This window comes from Genypterus blacodes, unplaced genomic scaffold, assembly GCF_046128005.1.
Source record: "Genypterus blacodes isolate CSIRO-AG114 ecotype Tasmania unplaced genomic scaffold, CSIRO-AGI_Gbla_v1 ptg000020l_1, whole genome shotgun sequence".
NCBI lineage: Eukaryota > Metazoa > Chordata > Actinopteri > Ophidiiformes > Ophidiidae > Genypterus > Genypterus blacodes.
Window position 1 is genome coordinate 1680632 of NW_027466833.1, and position 19655 is coordinate 1700286.

The 19655-nt window shown below is 48.2% G+C and overlaps 3 protein-coding genes across 7 annotated transcripts; 1 reads left to right on the forward strand and 2 right to left on the reverse strand.

Moving 5' to 3' along the window:
- Window positions 1-93: 93 nt before the first annotated feature.
- LOC142991629 (non-selective voltage-gated ion channel VDAC2) lies at window positions 94-4373 on the forward strand. The gene is made up of 9 exons (XM_076141705.1): window positions 94-243; window positions 1532-1603; window positions 1722-1771; window positions 1921-2073; window positions 2193-2245; window positions 2597-2824; window positions 2927-3077; window positions 3181-3238; window positions 3402-4373. Exons 2-9 carry the CDS (start codon window positions 1537-1539, stop codon window positions 3491-3493), a joined length of 852 nt encoding a protein of 283 aa, XP_075997820.1. The 5' UTR covers window positions 94-243; window positions 1532-1536; the 3' UTR covers window positions 3494-4373.
- A 544-nt stretch (window positions 4374-4917) lies between these two features.
- On the reverse strand, window positions 4918-9575 carry LOC142991640 (uncharacterized). Of its 4 annotated transcripts, none has more exons than XM_076141719.1 (4): window positions 8348-9575; window positions 8137-8261; window positions 6683-7963; window positions 4918-6601 (listed from the first exon to the last, which is right to left on the reverse strand). In XM_076141719.1, exons 1-4 carry the CDS (start codon window positions 9248-9250, stop codon window positions 5179-5181), a joined length of 3732 nt encoding a protein of 1243 aa, XP_075997834.1. In that variant the 5' UTR covers window positions 9251-9575; the 3' UTR covers window positions 4918-5178. The 4 variants fall into 4 exon arrangements, with proteins under 4 accessions (XP_075997834.1, XP_075997835.1, XP_075997833.1 ...); XM_076141720.1 differs by having other exon boundaries at window positions 4918-5928; window positions 6568-7963; XM_076141718.1 differs by having other exon boundaries at window positions 4918-6516; window positions 6568-7963.
- Window positions 9576-9652: 77 nt separating this feature from the next.
- Window positions 9653-11819, reverse strand: comtd1 (catechol-O-methyltransferase domain containing 1). 2 transcript variants are annotated; one of them, XM_076141721.1, is made up of 8 exons: window positions 11642-11819; window positions 11438-11556; window positions 10974-11079; window positions 10768-10886; window positions 10412-10466; window positions 10193-10326; window positions 9913-10079; window positions 9653-9808 (listed from the first exon to the last, which is right to left on the reverse strand). In XM_076141721.1, exons 1-7 carry the CDS (start codon window positions 11694-11696, stop codon window positions 9927-9929), a joined length of 741 nt encoding a protein of 246 aa, XP_075997836.1. In that variant the 5' UTR covers window positions 11697-11819; the 3' UTR covers window positions 9653-9808; window positions 9913-9926. The 2 variants fall into 2 exon arrangements, with proteins under 2 accessions (XP_075997836.1, XP_075997837.1); XM_076141722.1 differs by having other exon boundaries at window positions 9653-9829.
- Between the last annotated feature and the right edge of the window lie 7836 nt (window positions 11820-19655).

The following is a 19655-nucleotide window of genomic DNA, read 5'->3' on the forward strand; positions in this document are numbered from 1 at the left end:
AATGTAAACCATCTCTATTTTCCATCCAGCATAGCATGAACAGTGACGGTCAAACATTTTCACTCAGGCACGTTGAGGGGCAGCCCTGGTCCTGCGCAGGGACGTGATAGGCTGCTACCATTGCGGTGCGGAGTCTCCTTCAGCTCGCCCTCCAACCGGTGACGCCTGCTCCGGCCGTGTGGTGTGAGGAACATCTCCATTAAAGCCACCTTAGCTCGCCTCTAGCCCCCCCATCATCTACCGGTAAGAGCCCCGCTTCTTCTCACCTACACACGGTTCTCTTGCTCCGTCGCGCGCGGGAACGAGCGGCTGATGTTCTTCACTCGAGCCGGCACTCTGCGGAGCTAGCTTGCAGCCACGCTAGCTACGCTCGGCATGCAGCGTTTGACACCCAGTCGGCCGGAACGACAGGCCGGCGCTCTGCCCGGTGACTCGCTTCACGGCGCGTTTGTAGCCAAGATAGGCAAATAAAACAGCCTTGAAATAACTTTTGAATGTTTAATCTACTCGAAGCGTTACGGGATTTATCGGGAAACTCCCCTCGGGCCCAGTGCGCATTGCCAGACTGGTGAACCTGACAGTTAGGACGTGAGCTAATTTGCACCGGCACACGCGCCGCCACGCCTATCCGCGCCGGCCGGCCCAAAGTCCGGGGAAGACCGGACTCGTTAGCCGGCGTTCAGGCGTACCGGTGCCGCAAAATGGCCTCTCGTGTTAGGTAACCTTGGCCGGGCTGTCGCACACTAACGAGTACTGTCATCACCTGCAGCATTTGAACGCCGCATCTGTGCCCTGCGGGTCAAATGCAAAGTGAAAGTAACAAAGTGATCCTCTGCGTAGCTTCTAGGGTGTAAAATACAAATATTAACAAATAAGTATATCGTCTACTTTTACGAAACTCTTCTTGTTATAACGTGACAACCTTGAGCTCATGTGGAATCCCTTAAAACCGTTTTGTTCCATGTGTAGTCTAGTGGGTTCAGGAAGATCTGCATGTCATAATCCCCTGCGTGCTGTGGGATGTTGGTCATAGATGTCATTAATCTGTGGATTATCTTTCTATCCAACCAGTGTGTTCACTGCAGGGAAAGCGGGTATTAATCAACACTATCAGAACCGAGGATTCTGTGTAAATATGTGCAAACTAGACGTGCTCTTTTTTTTTTTTTTATGTAGCTGCCCAGTAGTACACTGTATAATGAGAAGGGGAAGTGATTATTAAGCATTCTGTAGCTGTAAAGTTTCTAAAGGCTTATGTTGGCTTTGATTGCAGAGTTGTAGGTGACACCAAAGCTTCACTGTACACTAGTTGTCCTCTCCTGTGTCCTGCCCCCTTTATATAATGCAAGGCCGCTCACAGTTTCAGCCTGGTTGCTTAACCTTGTTGGGAAGGAGCTGCATAGCTGCTTGATAAGTCTCAAGTATTCAGCCACACCCCTCCATTGTACAGTGGAGCCAAAGTGTCATGTTGGTGTTTCTGCATGGTTGAGTCTGAATAAACTGAAGCAGCCAAATGTGTTTCTGTGTGCAGATACAATGGCCGTGCCTCCCACATACGCTGACCTGGGCAAGTCTGCCAAGGACATCTTCAACAAAGGCTATGGTAAGGTTCAACTCTGACACCATGGGCATTGTAATGGCACAGATTCATACACCCAACATGTCTCACATGTGGTGTAGTCTTGCCTTGAATGGCATATTTGACATATTTCTGTCTTCAGGATTTGGCGTGGTCAAGCTCGACGTCAAGACGAAGTCGTCCAGTGGCGTGGTAAGGACGACTCCTAAAGCCTATGTGACAATTGGGCGACACTTCATTTTTGCCCTTGACCGATGGGCTTTGATGGACACCAGACCAGCCAAAGTTGTGTGATATGAGTGTTAAGTCGTTGTCTTTTCCTTCTATCAAATCTCTTCAAGGAATTCAAAACATCTGGATCCTCCAACACTGATACCAGCAAAGTTGCAGGCAGCTTGGAAACCAAATACAAGAGGACAGAATACGGCCTGACCTTCACTGAGAAGTGGAACACCGACAACACTCTGGGGACAGAGATCACCATTGAAGATCAGGTCAGAACCAAAACTAAACATTCTCTACGGCAGTGAATATGTAACTAACGACCTAAACATTGAAGGTGACGATTAGTCCCAAATGCCTCACTGCTTTTTTTTTTTTTCTTTCTCCTTAGATTGCCAAGGGACTGAAGTTGACCTTTGACACAACCTTCTCACCAAACACTGGGTAAAGTCTTTGGCGTCACCATTTTCTAGCTGATAGCGTTTTATTCTTCTGTACGTTTTCCTTGAACTATTGAATCGTGGGATCCTTACATGCACTCGGCTCAGCATGTGGTGCCTATACACGGCAACATGTGCAACCTGATCTGTGCTTGTGTGACGAGTGTAAATGGAGACCATGCCCCCCCCACATCCCCCAGTCCCGATATGGATACCTGACTCAGGTCTTGGGTCTCGCTATGACTTTGTCAGGAATATCTGATTTGTTTTCTTGGGTAAAGAATGATTAAAATTATTGTGATTTGCTGCTGTTGGTTTTAAATCTGGACTAACGGACTCGTGTGATCCTCAACAGTAAGAAGAGCGGCAAAGTTAAGACCGCCTACAAGCGCGAGTATGTCAACTTGGGCTGTGACGTGGACTTTGACTTCGCGGGCCCCACCATCCACGGCGTGGGCGTCGTCGGCTATGAGGGCTGGCTCGCCGGCTACCAGATGAGCTTCGACACGGCCAAGTCCAAGATGACCCAGAACAACTTTGCCATCGGCTACAAGACGGGAGACTTCCAGCTGCACACCAACGTGTAAGAACAAAGTCTCCGTCTGTCATGTGGTTGTGTGTCCTGCTGCTGAAGTCTCACTCGAAAGCAACTTAAAATCTTCCTCCTTCACGCTTCGATTCAAAGCAACGACGGCGCCGAGTTCGGAGGCTCAATCTACCAGAAAGTGAGTGACAAGCTGGAGACGGCAGTGAACCTGGCATGGACCGCTGGCAGCAACAGCACACGCTTTGGCATTGCAGCTAAATACCAGCTGGACAAGGACGCCACCCTCAGCGTGAGTCCAGCTGCACAGGCTTTGTGAAGAGAAATGCGTTTGGCCCTAAAACCTGTATTGTTAAAACGGCACCATTTAATTGTACGTTATGTGTTTCTTACAGGCTAAAGTGAACAACAACAGTCTTGTTGGTGTCGGCTACACCCAGAGTCTCAGACCAGGTAAGGTTTCTCTCCATCAAAGTGTTTAAGACGCTCTGAAGAAGCCCTTTACAGCCTATTTCCTCAGTCTGAACTCATACTTGTCATTCCTGGAGGCCCGAATCAGTTTGAAACCCCATAATTTATTGTTGCTCAGTCTAAATGTTGTTTTCTACCTGCGCAGGTGTTAAACTCACCCTGTCCGCCCTGGTGGATGGAAAGAACATCAACGCAGGAGGCCACAAGCTGGGCCTGGGCTTGGAACTGGAGGCCTAAGCTGTGCGTACATTGCAAAAGGGACTCGGGAATAACGTGAAAAAATCTGGCCTTATAACGTAAATGTCCGACTCAAACCAGCAAAGGGGGGAAACCTTGGAGTGGTTCAAGGCTACAGCAACAAACTAACTTGTTGGGTACCATTTCAAAGTTGGTGCTTCTGTCATTGGTACATTTTTATTTTTTTTTGCTTTTTACTTTGTAGTTGCATCTGTTGCATCTGTTTGAAGACGAGGTGGCTTTATTTATACGTCGTGTCATTGTTCTGTCCAGCACTGCCATGACAATGAAACAAATACAAATCACTTGACCCGTCAACCGTGTGACTTCATTGTATTCCCCAAGTACCGGTTACCACCTTCCTCTTCTTCCTCCTCCGTCAGTACCATCAGATATTCCTTTGTCATCTAAATCATGTACACAATGTTGCTCCTCTGCTCTTGTTTAAACACTACTTCCTCTTCTCACACACCTGGACAAATTAAAGCCCTTTAGAGTTTTGTTTTGCGTCGGCCATCTGGGTTTGTGATGTTCTGTGAAAGCGTCGCCTTCCCTTTAAACTTGGTAGTTTCTCGGGTCGGTCAGTTTTTGGTCCGTAGGTGTGAGAGGAACCCGATGCAACATGGCTGACGGGGCACAATCATGTTTTTTTTTTTTTTTTTTTCTCCCTGTATTAAGAGACAACTCGGGGGTGGGGAGGTAAATTCTTGCTCACAGTAATGCCAAACGGAAACATTGTCCAGATGTGGTGTAATCGCAGTTACACGCGTGCTCACTTGGACGTGCCGCGCTCTAGTGGGTGGCGGAGGCAAGTGTCCACGGTAAGCTTTGGCGGTCCTTATGTGTCTGTATCACTTTTCAATAAAGTCTTTGAACTCCAGGTGTTGGTATGTGGTGTTGAACACGGCATGTTCGAGGAGAATGGGTCCCGGCACTTAGACTCAACGTTTACATTCACTTGGCAAGGTTCTCTCCTTAAATTCTGTGTTTATGCACTTTGTAGCTGCATGCTGAGGAGCTTGATCTGTGTGCTGAGTTGCTTTTTAGGAAATGCACAACGAAGGAGGTTTAGAGAATCTGCAGTCAGCACAAATACACTTCACACCCTCACTGGCTACAGGTAACCGTGATCCACCAGGTTAGTGGCACCACTGGCAGAAACACAATACGCTTTGAGTTTGCGCCTGAATTTAAGCAGTTCTGTACTTCCTTCCCAATCCCGTCACATTTGAACTGTTGTACCTATAGCACGGTGCCGATGTGGCTCAACAGAACCCAGCGTCTCTTTCATGCACTTGCCTACCTGCTTGGGATTGTGGGTGATGTGGAAGTTAGTGAATTATTTATGCGTGAAACAATTTAACTCCACTGCATCTGCTGAGGTGAACAAAAACATTCAGACATGAGATATTTTCAAAGTCTTTATTCATCAGTGAGGCAGAGAACAGTGGAAGCAAAGCAGGTGTCCGTCATGTTCATGCAGTATTACATGAGGTCAATTGTGCGTAGAAACACATTTTAATTAATTTTAACAAACTGATCTCATGTTTTGAAGCCAAATCATTGTCAGAATGATGTCGTCTGCTCGTGTCGGAGGCTTGTTTTCTTCTTGCCTGCTTCATGCTCTCCACTCATCTTCTAGTTCTCTTGCTCATTTTCAGTTGAACTCTTTCTATCTCATGTAGTTATTTCTTCTTCTCTGCCTCCTTATGAACTCCCTCTGTTTGACTCTCAGGCGTCTCTCTCATAGCTTCACCTTCCACCTTCTTGAGCTTCTCACATTCTGACCCGTCTGATCCTTCTGACAGCTCTGGTTTCTGTATTGGGCTGCTGTCTGGCGCCCCCTGCTGGAGCTCTTTGACTTCCACGCTGCTGCTCATCTTTGCCTCTGGAGACGGAGTTTGTACTTTTTGAGTTTGATCGTCACCGTTTGCCCTTTGAGGTTGGAGGGACAAATCTATATCTTTGGTGACATCTTGGATGGGTTTTGCTGATTCATCAAGTTTTGGAGTTTCAACTTCACCGATCACCGTCAGCATGGCCGGCTTCTTTTCGTCTTCCTCGCTCTTGGTTGCTACGCTCTCATCTCCGTCCTTCTTGTCTACGCTCTTGTCCCCGGCCTTCTTGTCTACACTCTCGTTTCTGTCCTTCTTGTCTACACTCTTGTCCTTGTCTACGGTCTCGTATCCGTCCTTCTTGTCTACGCTCTCGTCCCCGGCCTTCTTGTCTACACTCTCGTCTCTGGCCTTCTTGTCTACACTCTTGTCCTCGTCCTTCTTGTCTGCGGTCTCATCTCTGTCCTTCTTGTCTACACTCTTGTCCTCGTCCTTCTTGTCTGCGGTCTCGTCTCTGTCCTTCTTGTCTAGGCTCTTGTCTCCGTCCTTCTTGTCTGCGGTCTCGTCTCTGTCCTTCTTGTCTACCCTCTCGTCTCTGTCCTTCTTGTCTACCCTCTCGTCTCGGTCCTTCTTGTCTATGCTCTCTTCTCTGTCCTTCTTGTCTACGCTCTCATCTCTGTCCTTGTCTACACTCTCGTCTCTGTCCTTTTTGTCTACGTTCTCGTCTCCTTCCTTCTTGTCTAAGCTCTCGTCCCCGTCCTTCTTGTCTACGCTCTCGTCTCCGTCCTTCTTGTCTACGCTCTTGTCCCCGGCCTTCTTGCCTCTACTCTCGTCTCTGTCCTTCTTGTCTACACTCTTGTCCTCGTCCCTGTCTACACTCTCGTCTCTGTCCTTCTTGTCTACGCTCTTGTCCCCGTCCTTCTTGTCTACGCTCTTGTCCCCGTCCTTCTTGTCTAGGCTCTCGTCTCTGTCCTTCTTGTCTACGCTCTTGTCCCCGTCCTTCTTGTCTAGGCTCTCGTCTCTGTCCTTCTTGTCTACGCTCTTGTCCCCGTCCTTCTTGTCTACACTCTCGTCCCCGGCCTTCTTGTCTACAATCTCGTCTCTGGCCTTGTTGTCTACACTCTTGTCCTCGTCCTTCTTGTCTGCGGTCTCGTCTCTGTCCTTCTTGTCTACACTCTTGTCCTCGTCCTTGTCTACAGTCTCGTCTCTGTCCTTCTTGTCTAGGGTCTTGTCCCTGACCACGCTCTCGTCCCTGTCCTTGTCTACGCTCTGGTCTCTGTCCTTCTTTTCTACCCTCTCGTCTCCCTCCTTCTTGTCTATGCTCTCTTCTCTGTCCTTCTTGTCTACGCTCTCATCTCTGTCCTTGTCTACACTCTCGTCTCTCTCCTTTTTGTCTACGTTCTCGTCTCCTTCCTTCTTGTCTAAGCTCTTGTCCCTGTCCTTCTTGTCGACGCTCTCGTCTCTGTCTTTCTTGTTTACGTTCTCATCTCTGTCGTTGTCTACACTCTCGTCTCTGTCCTTCTTGTCTACGTTCTCGTCTCCTTCCTTCCTGTCTACGTTCTCATCTCTGTCTTTGTCTACACTCTCGTCTCTGTCCTTCTTGTCTACGTTCTCGTCTCCTTCCTTCCTGTCTACGTTCTCATCTCTGTCTTTGTCTACACTCTCGTCTCTGTCCTTCTTGTCTTTGCTCTCGTCTCCCTCCTTCTTGTCTATGCTCTCGTCTCTGTCCTTCTTGTCTACGTTCTCATCTTTGTCCTTGTCTACACTTTCATCTCCGTCCGTCTTGTCTACGCTCTCGTCTCCATTCTTCTTGTCTTCTGAGGCTTCTGCTGTCTCGCCCTTTTGCTCTGTTGTTAAATCTCGTGAGGCCAAAGTTTGAGCCGTTTGCACGTCAACATCGCTGCTCAGCTGTTGGGTTTGAGCTGAAGCTTGAGACTCGGGGTCAGAGGTCACGTCTGCAGGCTCTGCTGCTTCTGCTGAGGACGAATCTTCAGTGTCCTTCAGGGCCTCTGTCGGGGAGTCGTCCTTTTTATCCTCTTCCTCCTCGGGGACCTCTGGCTTTGAATCCTCAGGTTTTGAGGAGGGATCTTTACAAAATGGTACAATCCGCTCTTCATCCTCTGCCTCATCCTTCCTCTCGCTCTCCTGTACTTTACCATCTGTGTCCTGCTCCTCTTTACTCTCACCTGCTTCTATCTTTGATTCCTCTTTAAGTTTGTCTCTATTCACACCTTCGTCCTCCACCCCTCCTTGCTCATCCTCTACTTGATCCTGCTCATTGTCACGCTCCTGCTTACCCTCTTCCTCTCTACCGTTTTTATAATCGTCCTCCTCACTGCTCCCTCTATCCCTTTTGGCTTGGTCCTGTTCCTCCTCCTCCTGCTGCTCCTGCTCCTCTCCCCCGCCGTTCTCCACAGACTCCGCCTCCTCATATTCCAGCATCTCTATCTCTCTGGTGGTCTCAGTTATGATCTCCTCCACAAACTTGTACTGGGGCTCGGCTCGTCTGTCTGGCGCCCCCTGCTGGCTGGGGCGAGGGAGGCTGTAGACGGGGGACTGATGATAGATGTACGGCGTGGAGATGCGGCTGTCGGACTCTCTGGACATCCGAGCCTCTTCGCCACAGAGGAGCTTCCTGTAAGGTGAAAGACAGACAGTTTATTTCCAGTGACTTATGTGCTTATGTTCATATTAATTGCTGTTATTTTGCTCTAAAGGCTTCTGACCTTCTACAAACCTAACAGGGACCATTTCTACATTTCTGACTCTTCATCACCTTAATCCTTGCTGTGTATCAGCTCGTCTTACCTATAAGAGAGGATTTCCACATCCAAAGCCATCTTCACGTTAACCAGGTCCTGATACTCCCGCAGGTACGCTGACATGTCGAATTTGGAATTAATGAGCTCATTTTCTAGTTTATTTATCGTGTCCTGCAGACGGAGAAGCAAAGGTCATCAGGCTACAATGTTCCCTCAAGTCAACATGTCTGCTGCCTAAATGGATATTATTGTCCTACCTGGTAATAGAGGAGTTCTTCACTGTGGCGCTCCTCGGCCTGGTGAAGTTGCTGCTCCAGTGCTTCCCTCGTGCCTCTAGCACAGTCCAGCTCGACGTTCCGGGCCTGCAGGGACCTTCTGTACTCCTGGATCTCCTGCTGGGTCGCCTTCAGCGCCTCTCGCTTGCTCTCGGCGTCTTTGGTTAATTTCACAAACTGTAATCTGAAGGTTTCCTCCCTCTGCTGAAGGTCGGAGGCCTCGTATCCCTCCAGCTGCGCCCTGATGTCCCGCAGAGTCTCCGTCAGGTCACGTTTGCCAACCTCTTTCATGGTTTCCTGGACAAGCTGGATCTGCTCGGTCACCTCCGACACCTCAGCCTGGTGGTTTGTCTTCAGCAGGTGGATCTCATCGATGAGAGTCTGCGCCTTCTTCTCCAGTTGGAGTTTGGCCTCGTAGGCGTGGCTCATCTCTCTCTTGAGCACCATGATGTTTCCCTCTGCGTCTGACCTGCCGCACACTTCGTTCTCACGCCGCTCTCTGATTTGGCTCAGTTCCTCCTCCAGATTCTCATGCTGGGTCTCGATCTGCTGCTTCTGAAGCGTCGTGTCCTGCACCACCTTCCTCAGCCTCCTCAGCTCGGGTCCAAACTCCTGCTCCAGGTCGGATGCTGTCTGCGTCTTGTCTCTGATATCCTGGATTTCTGTCTCCAGCAAATGATTGTGGCTCTCCAGCTGACGCACCTTCTCGATGAATCCAGCAAGCCGTCCGTTCAGCCCGTGGAGCAGTTCTTTCTCGTTGACTTCCGCAAACCTTCCAGATGCGGTGCGTTCGGACGCCATCGCACTCGGATCCCTCCTGGTGAACGTCCCGTCTAATCCAGGAAAGGTTGCTTTGCGTTTGAAATGATCCTGTCTGCCCTCCATGCTTTCACTCCCGATGTGAAGTTGTGGAGACTCTGGGTCGAGCTCTTAAAGCCTCAGTGTGCACAGAGCTGCTGCCTACGGTGCTGAAAATCCAGAGCATCAGCCTACGCTTTAATGAGACCTGTCAGTGCGTTTTGTTCACACAGCACAGACGAGGCAGAGGCCACACACACACACACACACACACACACACACACACACACACACACACACACACACACACACACACACACACACACACACACACACACACACACACACACACACACACACACACACACACACACACACACACACACACACACACACACACACACACACGGGTCAATACAGGCTCATCATGTAATAGATTTTGGATTAGAACAACATTAAACAAATTTGCACTGAAACCTTTGCAGAAAATGTGTTTTTAAAAGTTTTAATTTACGTCGCTGGAAAGATGATGCAGTGTATTTGTGACAGAAACACACTGACAAGTTTTCATCTTATGAAATCATTTTGTCTCTCTTTCAAAGCAAATCGTCTCAGGAATCCTCCAGGAATGTTTAGTGTTGGCATCTGAAAACCAGACCAGAAGATCTTTAAGAAATGGAATTAAATGGTAATCGTGCATGAAGTGGAACAGAATGAGGTTTCTGTGAATCATTTCAATGATGTCATACCAACATGGGGCTCCTCAGCGCTTGATGGCGATGGTCAGCCCGTCGCCCATAGTGAGCATGCTGAGGTCCACCCTCTGGTCCCCGTGCAGCTTCTTATTCAGGGCGTCCAGGGCTCTGGAGGTCCGGTCATCAGGGGCTGGATCCACCACCTTCCCACTCCACAGCACCTGGAAACAACATAGCAGGGGTGTGTGTATTCGTGTGTCCGTGTGTGTCCGAATACGCCACGTCAGCGATACTACTGACAGATGTTTGCGTGTGTGTGTTTACGTGTGTTTACATTGTCAATAGCAATGATCCCTCCTGTGCGTATGAGCTCCAGGGACTTCTCGTAGTATCCGTCATAGTTGACTTTATCTGCGTCGATGAACACAAAGTCGTACGTTCCAGCTTCTCCGGCGTCAATCAGGTCGTCTGAAGAAACGGAGACGAAGAGCTAGTAACCTTTTTGTAGCATGAAACTTTAGAATGTGTCAGAGCGACGTGTAGAAACCCTCACTCAGCGTCTTCATGGCTGTCTGGAGTCGAACGTCGATCTTGTTTTCGACCCCGGCCTGCAGGAAAGGTCAAACTGTGTCAGAGCAGCAGCCGCGTGGTTTCACTCCTTTCATCGATTTCTTTTTTCTTTTTTTTTTTTTTAACAGAAAGCAAGCTGAGACCAAAAAGCTGGATTGATTTTCGTTCCTCGGCTTTGCATCTTTTCCATGACGCAGCTTCCTGAGCAGAACCGCCCAGCCTGCAGCATTTAGTGATGACCTCCTGACACACAATCACACGGTGCAGTCTGCAGCTATTCACCTCTCTAGACTGAAACGCAGAGCTCAAATCTTGGCGTCTACGATGAAACATCCTCACCTCTTTGAAAAATGGCCTGGCGATGTCCACGTACGTCTCCTCGATCTCACAAGCGACCACGCGTCCGTGCTGCGGCAACGCCAAAGCCATGCTCAAGGCGTTAAACCCTGTGTACATGCCTAGACGAGGTATGAGTGATTTTATTATATAAAAGAGAGAAATATCCTCTAAAGTGTGAGAGTGCAGGAGTCACGTTGTGTCTTCACCTATTTCTATGGCCTTGGTGGCATTGATGAGTCTGATGAGATTGGCCATGAACTGGACTTGTTCGCTTGGAACCATCATGATGCTCCACCGGTCCTGCAGAGTTCTCTGAAACACAGAAGTAAAATATGAATCTCAGGTGCTGCCCTCTAGTGGTCAAGATATGAAGTGCTCAACATTCTCATCTTGTATTTATTTCATCTTCATCTTTATGACCTTAGATGAATGTGAACAGAACATAGATTAATACATTTGGTTTGGTTTTGCAGATCCAAAAATCTAAAATTAAGTTAATTTTTAGTTTGATCAACAGTAAATAATCTACTAGTTGCAGCAAATCGTGGAAGTTGAAGTGATCAAACACTCTGGAATTCAAAGTGTGATGTGGAAGTCAAGTGAGTGAGTTAATTAGTTAGTTAGTTCATTTGTTAGCTCTTGTGTCTGAGTGTCTCTGTGCTGCTCTCACCAGCTTGAGTTTGCTGAGCACAGGATGTTCCCTCACTGAGTTGTTGACCACATACTGCAGCACCAGGTCGTCCTTCCCTTTGCTGTGGCTCTTTCCTACAAAAGCCGACCTGCCCACACCTGGAATAGCAGCACCAGAGCCGCCATTAGTGACCGGCCCAGATTACACACTGCAAGACTCCACACACACAAAATCATGTCTCACCTGTTAGTACAACAGCAAGTCCAACACAGAGCACCACTTTAATACCTGAAGCCATGATATTCCTGCTTTGGGCTCTTTGCTAAACTCAATGAAGGCCGGACAGCTTCCACAGTCAAATCCTTCCTCTGGTTGTGAGTGTGTGTCAGTGTGTGGCTCCTTTTTGTAGAGCAGCGCACACACACAACACAATGTTTACTCTGCTTCAACCTTTGAGAACGACGAACAACTTATCGATTTTTCCTCCACGTTGCAAAACACTGGAGATATTGGTAAAGTTGACTAATTTAGGAAAATTAAACACTTTGTGCCTTTTGTTTAGCAGAATTCCCAAATCTGTGGCTCGGCACACTGACTTTGTTTATCTGTGCTTGTTATTCTGAGCCTTCTTATTCAATCAGGACATTTTTCAGACTTATCTGTATTTCACAACAGAGTCATTTCCTTAACTTCCATCATATGAGTTAATGTTAAAGTCCAAATGTGCTTCTCTAGCAAAGCTGCTGCTTGTGTTGATTCTGCTGAAATGAATGGAGATGTTCCTTATTCTAATTGCAGAGCTGACCGGATCCATCAGGCCCAGACTGAGCCAACAACAAGAGAGGAGCTTCCAGATCTATCAGGACAGGCGCTGATTCTCTAAAGACAGCTGCAGATTGTGTCTTCATCTTCTTCCACATATTGGCAAGTAGCAGCAGCGGTGATGAAGTCCATCTTTCCCTTAGATGGCCCAAGGATCAAAGGTCAGGTCTGGAGTTTTGTTAGTTTGGTGCAGATTTGCTGAAATCCTTGACTTGGCTTCATCTGTGTTTTTTTTCTGAGGTTTGATTGTGAGACAGAAGATGTCTGTGTGAGACCGGCTCCCAAACGAACACACACACACACACACTCACAGAACGGGAATGTTTGGGATGAGGTGAGCAGGAAGTCCAGGTCTCTGCCAGGATGCAGATCTTCTTCCTTTTCTATTTCCCCAATTAAGAATGTGAGGATACAAACAACAACACAGAGCTGTGACGAGGACAGGAAGGGGACGTACCAGAGTGCACAGGTATCTCTCTCTCTCTCTCTCTCTTTCTTTCTCTCTTTCTCTCTTTCTCTTTCTCTCTTTCTCCCTCTCGCTCTCTCTCTGCTGCTTCAGGCCTCTGCTCGCGTGACGCTAATTGTTTCTGCTACTCCTGCCAAGTACCCGCTCTTCTCCTGCACGTTCTACAGACAGGACCCCCCACAACACACACGCACACACACGGTCCCTGGGCTGCTTTTTGTGTCTGTTTAAGGGATGAAAAAAAGAAGAAAACATGCTCTGCCATTTGCACACCGAGCACACCGGCGTTCTTCCTCCCGGCCTGTGCCTGTCAGAGTGGCACAGAGATACACGTGCACACACACACTCTCTCACACACACACACACACACACACTCTCTCTCTCTCAGAGGTAAAACAACAACATGGTGCAGAAACAAGGAAACAAAACCGACAGCTACAACTGCAGATCTGAAACAAAATAATTCCGGAGGTTCCTGTTTTGACGTGTTGGAGTTTGTATTTAAGTCACAAAACTCAAATCTAAACTTCTGCTTTTGTGTTTTGCTTCTATTCAAACCTTAACTATAAAGACAAAAAAATAAATTCACTTCATTTCCAAGAACTTTTAGCACACGCAGCTGCATTTTCTACTCAGAATCACTTTCAATATCTCCATGTGTCCAGCAAGTGGCAGTGTTGTACAGCTAATCTCAGGGTACAAAGTCGAGTAGGGGCCTTCAGGAAGTATCATCGCCGCTTCGCTGCTTAGTTGACCTCTGACCCCGTCACAATATGAGACTGTTATATCCCTGTGTGTGTGTGTGTGTGTGTGTGTGTGTGTGTGTGTGTGTGTGTGTGTGTGTGTGTGTGTGTGTGTGTGTGTGTGTGTGTGTGTGTGTGTGTGTCAGTCTGGCATGAATATTAAGTGACGTTAATCACAATGGAGCGACCGACATCGTCAGAGACTGACAGACATTTCTTGGCATCCTGTTGACGTCTTCAGATTTGTCCTCCATGTGACAACAGCGTCTCCAAACGTGACAAGTCTGTTTAAGGCTTCTAGAATACGATCACACACACACACACACACACACACACACACACACACACACACACACACACACACACACACCGGCAACGCACGACTGGAGATGCATTGACACTTATTTGCACAAACTAGGCCACTGTGCTGCTGTGCAAGACAGACACACACACACACACACACACACACACACACACACACACACACACACACACACAAAGAGCCTTGTTGTATATAGGCCAGTCACAGCGACACAGGTTGCAGAATCTAGATGAGAATATAAACAAAATATTTCTCAAAGCTTTTCAATCATGGAAATCTGGCTTTAGCGTCATTGTGCGGTGAGTGAAAACGCCTCTGAATGCGGAGGATAAGCCGGTTCAATTCATTATCATCCTCTCTTTGTATCGCCATCCTACGGAGAACAAAACCGCCGAAAAAAGGCGGGAATGAATGGCAGGTGTGGTTGTTTGACTTTCAAATCAGCGAGGCATCTATTCTATTAACCCAACGTGGAAATAAATACAGAATTCATTTTCCGTGAAGTCACGCAATAAGTTGACAGTGTTCACCGAGATCAAACGCGGCGCCTGCGGGGGCACGGGAGCCAACGGTGAAAACATCCAGCGCATATATGAAAGGTGTTGACGCCGCGAAAAAAAAAGACAAATGTCAAAATCCTCCGAGACAATTACAGTCTGTGTGTGTGTGTGTGTGTGTGTGTGTGTGTGTGTGTCTGTGTGTGTGTCTGTCTCTGTCTGTCTGTGTGTGTCTGTGTGTGTCTGTGTGTTACAGTGTGAGCCGCTGGTTCATACGCCTCCCAGCTATACGATCCACAAACACACACATACACACACAGGTACCTCACTGATGCTCCAGATACCTCAGAGCGGCTGTCAGTCAGGCCCGACGCTCTGTCTTTGCAGCTCTATTGAATTACTGAACAGTTTAACTGCTCCGGTAGAGGTAAATAAGTAGAAAAAGTGTTTTTTTATTTATACATTTCAGGAAAAAAAATTGTTCATTAGGGGGAAAAATGTACTGTAATATTGAATGTAAGAGTAGAATTCCTTTTGTAGCGAGTTAAAAATGGAAGAACTTTGAGTAAAAGCACATATTTGAGCTAGGAGATGTGGTGGAGTAAAGTTTCTGAATACGTCCTCCCGTCCCTCCATCCCTGCTCGCTCTCTTCTGGCCGCCGTGTCCCGCTGTGACCTCGCTCTGGCCCCTAATGGGCCCGTTAGAGCTTCGGCCAATTAGCCAAACGGACACACTCCATTTTAATTGAGTTGATTATTAGCTCCCCCCCGCCTCACCGTGACCCCTCTCGATTGGAAGGGAAGGAGGAAGTGGGATGGGAAGACGGAGGGGCTTCTTCAGGAGACACGTGGGATATGACTGTGTGTGTGTGTGTCCGTGACAATGCTGCGTGTGTGCCATTTTGTTTGCTGGGCTTCTCTGGGAGATAGCGTGTGGGGACAAGTGGGCCTACGGGGAGGTGTAAAAAGAGGAGGGGGGGTCCGATATCACAGCACAGCCTGGGTAATAGATCCAGACACACACACAAACACACACACACACACACACACACACACACACACACACTTGAAGTTAATCCAATCAGGGAGCGGCGCGGCGCTCAAAGACACACAAACATAAGGTCAAGAGCGGCTCGTATTAGTGCGATGATGTCAGGGAGAAGTGGGGTAGATAATTGACTTTCAGCGCCATTTAAAAGGCTGACGGAGACGCAGAGGAGGGGGGAGAGGAGGGGAGAGGAGAGGAGAGGAGGCCCGATGAGTCATTATGTTATTAACAGGTTGAGATCAAACGGCCTCTTTGTGAGTGTAAATGCTTGATTTGCTCTGCTGGGGGTTAGCTAGCTTGTAGCTCGAAAGCAGCTCAGGAAACCAAACCAAACAATGTAGCTTATCCACCAACGTGTTCACAAGCAGCTGTGTTAGCGCTACACTATATGCTTACGTATCCCAGCATGCTTCGCTCCTTCTGGTCGCCTCACTTGTGGTTAATGTAGAGACATCATCACGACGCTACATTAGCTCGTTTTCTCTTGAGATTTTCCATGATTTTGATGATTTGTCACATTTCTTCTCCTTGTAACTTCTCTCATTTTCAGACATCAGTGTGAACTGATGCTTACAAATCATTTTGTTATGGAACACTCATTAGCTCATCTGCTTTGCTAGTAACACAGTAAAAACCCTTGAAGTAGCTTCTACGTAACTAGCTACTCTTTCACAGGCGTTTGCAGTGTAGCTAACTACTCTATTAGCTTGACTGAGGCCTAATCACGTTATATCACGCCTGGCTTGTATCTTGTAAAGCCTTTCACCTGTAGCATTGATGATAACAGTCAAGATTGCACTAAATATTCTATTGTTTCCTTTAAGGCTAAAGAAAGAGGCTCAAAGAGGCTTGCGGTCAAAGAAAGCAGCAGCCCGGCGCCATAATACCTGGAGAAGGAGAGTGACGCGCCCGTGAAGCCGAGCACACTGCGCTCTTTCATAGGCCACTTGGTTCCACCCGTGATCGAATGCAACATTCTAAAAGGACTATTTACTCTTTTCATTTCCTCTTGTGTATTACAGACGGAGGAGCGTGCAGCGGGCTGTATGAAAACACGGCCCGGCCTAATGTTGCATGAAGACCATGGTGAATTCATATTGATGGGAAAGCAGCCGCTGAAGCCCGGCAGCCATGATTTTTTCATAAGCCGCCGGGAACAAGAAGTCAGTCAGCTGACAGGTGCTAACGCCGCCAATTGTGCCGCGGATAAGAGATGGGACACGGAGGGGAGAGAGGGAGGAGGAGGGAGGGAGAAAGAGAGGGAGAGAGAGGAGGAAGAGTGAGGGCGAGGGAGAGAAGGGGGGAGAGAGGCAGAGAGTGAGAGCAGGGGGGAGAGAGAGAATAGGGAGGCAGAGAAAGAGAGAGAGAACAGAAGACAGAAAGAGATAGAGGAGGGAGAGTGAGGGCAAGACAGAGGAGGAGGGAGAGAGTGAGAGGGGGAGAGAGAGGAGAGGGAGAGCAGGAGGGCAAAGCGTGTCTTGTGTGCACCCTGGGTGTGTTGTGTGTGTGTGTGTGTGTGTGTGTGTGTGTGTGTGTCTGTCTGTCTGTCTGTCTTCTATAGCTGCAGAGGATTTTACGGGCAGACTGTGTAAACACCAGAATCATGTCAAATATGATGAGACCTGATGGCTGTGAAACAGACCCAAGAACTCTTCACTTATTATCTCCAACTAGAGCCCCAGAGCGATGTCTGCCTGTGTCCCTCTGTCTGTGTCCCTCTGCCTGTGTCCCTCTGCCTGTGTCCCTCTGCTTGCGTCCCTCTGCCTGCGCCCCTCTGCCTGTGTCCCTCTGGTGCGTGTCGCTCGGTGAGTCCCTCTCAGGAAGGCATTGATTGTTTTGGCGTGAGCCGGGGAGAAGGAGAGGTGTGATTTCTTTTGTGTTCCCTCAGAAAAAAAAATCAGCAAAAATAAATATTTTTGCGAGCGCGCCACAGACATGAGAAAAATATGAGCACATTGGGGGAGAAATAAAGATGATGGATTTGCTACCTGACGTGTGTGTGTGGTTGTGCCTTGTGGAAGTGTGTGTGTTTGGGGGCTCTGCAGAGTTTTTGGATTCTACTCTTGGCGGCTTGTTTTTGTTCTGGTTCGTGCGGCGTGTGAGCTCCACATCTAAAGTATTATCTATATGTAATTGTATGCCTGTGTTTGCTGGTGTTGTGTGCGAATATGAAAGAGATACAGGCGTGTGTGTGTGTGTGTGTGTGTGTGTGTGTGTGTGTGTGTGTGTGTGTGTGTGTGTGTGTGTGTGTGTGTGTGTGCGTGTGCGTGTGTGTGTGTGGAAGAGAGAGAGAAAGGGAGGCAGTGTGAGGCTCCAGGGAACCACTTGAGATTGCAGGCAGAGGGACTGATAAGGCGGCGAGCCATTCATCAGGCCAAATGAAGGCAGTAAAGTTGACTGGAGGAGCCCAGGCATCGCCCCAGGATGGCAGGCGGCCTCTCAGCGGAGACCTTTGACTAACACATGCAAGCATGCGTGCACTTGTGTCTACACACATACTCTAACACACACACACACACACACACACTCATAGGCTAAGAGTAGGGAAAGACCGAGGATGAATGGACTGGAAGGAGGTGCAGAGGTATAATGGACCTCCAGGAGCAGAGGAGGCCCCCGTCTCGGCACAGCTACACCCCGAGACGGAGGCTCCTGTCTGGGGCAGCGCGGCCCACTCCACTCAGAACACATCCATCAGGCAGATATTACAGTAATCCAGAGGTGATACATTAGCCCGGGTGCCAGGGGGACGGTGTGCGGCGGTGATGGATACCTCCAGAGCTCCCCCGCCGCCGTCACCGGGCCACTCTCGCACACACACACATACACAGAGAGAGAGAGGGAGAGAGAGACAGCAAGCACTGGGCTGGGCTCAGCTCGCCGCGGCTAACGTTCCCCTGCTTTATGGCTCTATTTGAATTTATTCCGTGGTAATGCTCTTTGTATTTTATTCTTAATCACACTGCCCAGAGGATGGAGACATATTTCCACCAAAGAAAGTGCTGTAAAGTTGCACACTTATGAAAGCAATACATTACTTAAGCACTTAGGCCCGGCGAAGAGGAGAGATGAAGCTACTTTAGAGTGTTGCTGCTGTGTTTATAAGACTATATTAGTGTCTCACTGGTGCTTTGATAGAGCCGCTACCATCAATTACCACAAAGACTCTATCTTTGCTTACATAAATCCCACCTCGGGGTTATTATGAATCCGATTTATTTGCCCCGCTTATGTTTATTATTGTGTTTTATGGCTTATATTCTGTGTTAAACGCCATCAATAGTACTGCAGAGCATGTGCGTCTCATCCTGGAAGGGATGAAAATGCTTTATAGAGCTGTGAGCGCCAATAAACAGGCAGTCGCTGGCTTTTGGATGTACATCTTTTAATGTTTTATGCATGACAAACTCAATAGTTTAGCGCAAGTTCAAGGCCAAACGGCGAAAACGCTGACAGGACTTCCCCGAAGGGCAACCGGCCGTACTCAACTACAGGCGGAGATTGAGTCGTGCGCTGGAACATGTATCCCGTCTTTGTCTTACGGATTTGTCTGTAGGTGTACCTGCCAAACAGAAAGAGTGAGCGGCCCATGGCGGCGTCTAAAGGCCGAAGGGTGGCGGAAAATCAACTCTGGCGGAAGAATCCCAACAACTACACTTCCCTTTTTCCGGCTTCCAGCGGTGATCTGGGTCGTCCGGATGTAGTCGCTCAGACCAGTGCGGAGGTGTGGTGTGGGAACTGTAGACCAGCACTCTGTCAGTGATCTGCCTCAGAGAAGATTAAAAGCAATCCATCACGGGCAGGAGGACAGATTGATGTTTCCACTAAAGCCGTCTGCAGTGATATTCAGTCGGTGCCATAAAATAAAAGCAAACGGGTGTAGGATTTCCTTTAAATAGATCATTGCCTGATCGATGCCTGATATCAGCCGTCCAAACCACTTTCTATTGATATATTTCGCCTTATGCGCTTTGATGTTTTGCTAACCGATCAACCATTACTCTACCGCAGAATGATTTGTGGCTTGGGAATCCATAAGGTGCTGCATTTCACTGCAGAAAAGCAAACAAAGCAGACAATTAGAACTGTTGGTTGGGAATGAAACCTTCTCTTCTCATGGCATTAAAGCGATAATGCATGTTGTGGCATTCTGGAGGTATTTGGGGGTCACTTACAAGTCTGTAGGCAATGGACCCTTATTTCAATGGACCCTTATGGATCCAGGAAAAACCTCTAAGAGTGACTCTCCGTGACTCTAAGAGTTTAGTTAGATGCAAATATATTCACAGTTTCCTTGCAACACTTGGACCCTGGAACGTCTCCAATTTTTCATCCTATACCAAACCGTAACTTAGTTCC

Excerpts from the sequence above, each read along its gene's own strand:
- comtd1 (XM_076141721.1), bottom strand. The coding sequence starts at position 11,696 with ATGGCTTCAGGTATTAAAGTGGTGCTCTGTGTTGGACTTGCTGTTGTA. Across the intron at positions 10,887-10,973 it reads CACCAAGGCCATAGAAATAG|GCATGTACACAGGGTTTAAC; the intron begins GTGAAGACACAA and ends TACCTCGTCTAG. Across the intron at positions 10,080-10,192 it reads GGATCATTGCTATTGACAAT|GTGCTGTGGAGTGGGAAGGT; the intron begins GTAAACACACGT and ends TGTTGTTTCCAG.
- LOC142991640 (XM_076141717.1), bottom strand. The coding sequence starts at position 9,250 with ATGGAGGGCAGACAGGATCATTTCAAACGCAAAGCAACCTTTCCTGGA. Across the intron at positions 8,262-8,347 it reads AAGAACTCCTCTATTACCAG|GACACGATAAATAAACTAGA; the intron begins GTAGGACAATAA and ends CTCCGTCTGCAG. Across the intron at positions 7,964-8,136 it reads GTGGAAATCCTCTCTTATAG|GAAGCTCCTCTGTGGCGAAG; the intron begins GTAAGACGAGCT and ends TTCACCTTACAG.
- LOC142991629 (XM_076141705.1), top strand. The coding sequence starts at position 1,537 with ATGGCCGTGCCTCCCACATACGCTGACCTGGGCAAGTCTGCCAAGGAC. Across the intron at positions 2,246-2,596 it reads ACCTTCTCACCAAACACTGG|TAAGAAGAGCGGCAAAGTTA; the intron begins GTAAAGTCTTTG and ends GATCCTCAACAG. Across the intron at positions 2,825-2,926 it reads TTCCAGCTGCACACCAACGT|CAACGACGGCGCCGAGTTCG; the intron begins GTAAGAACAAAG and ends TTCGATTCAAAG.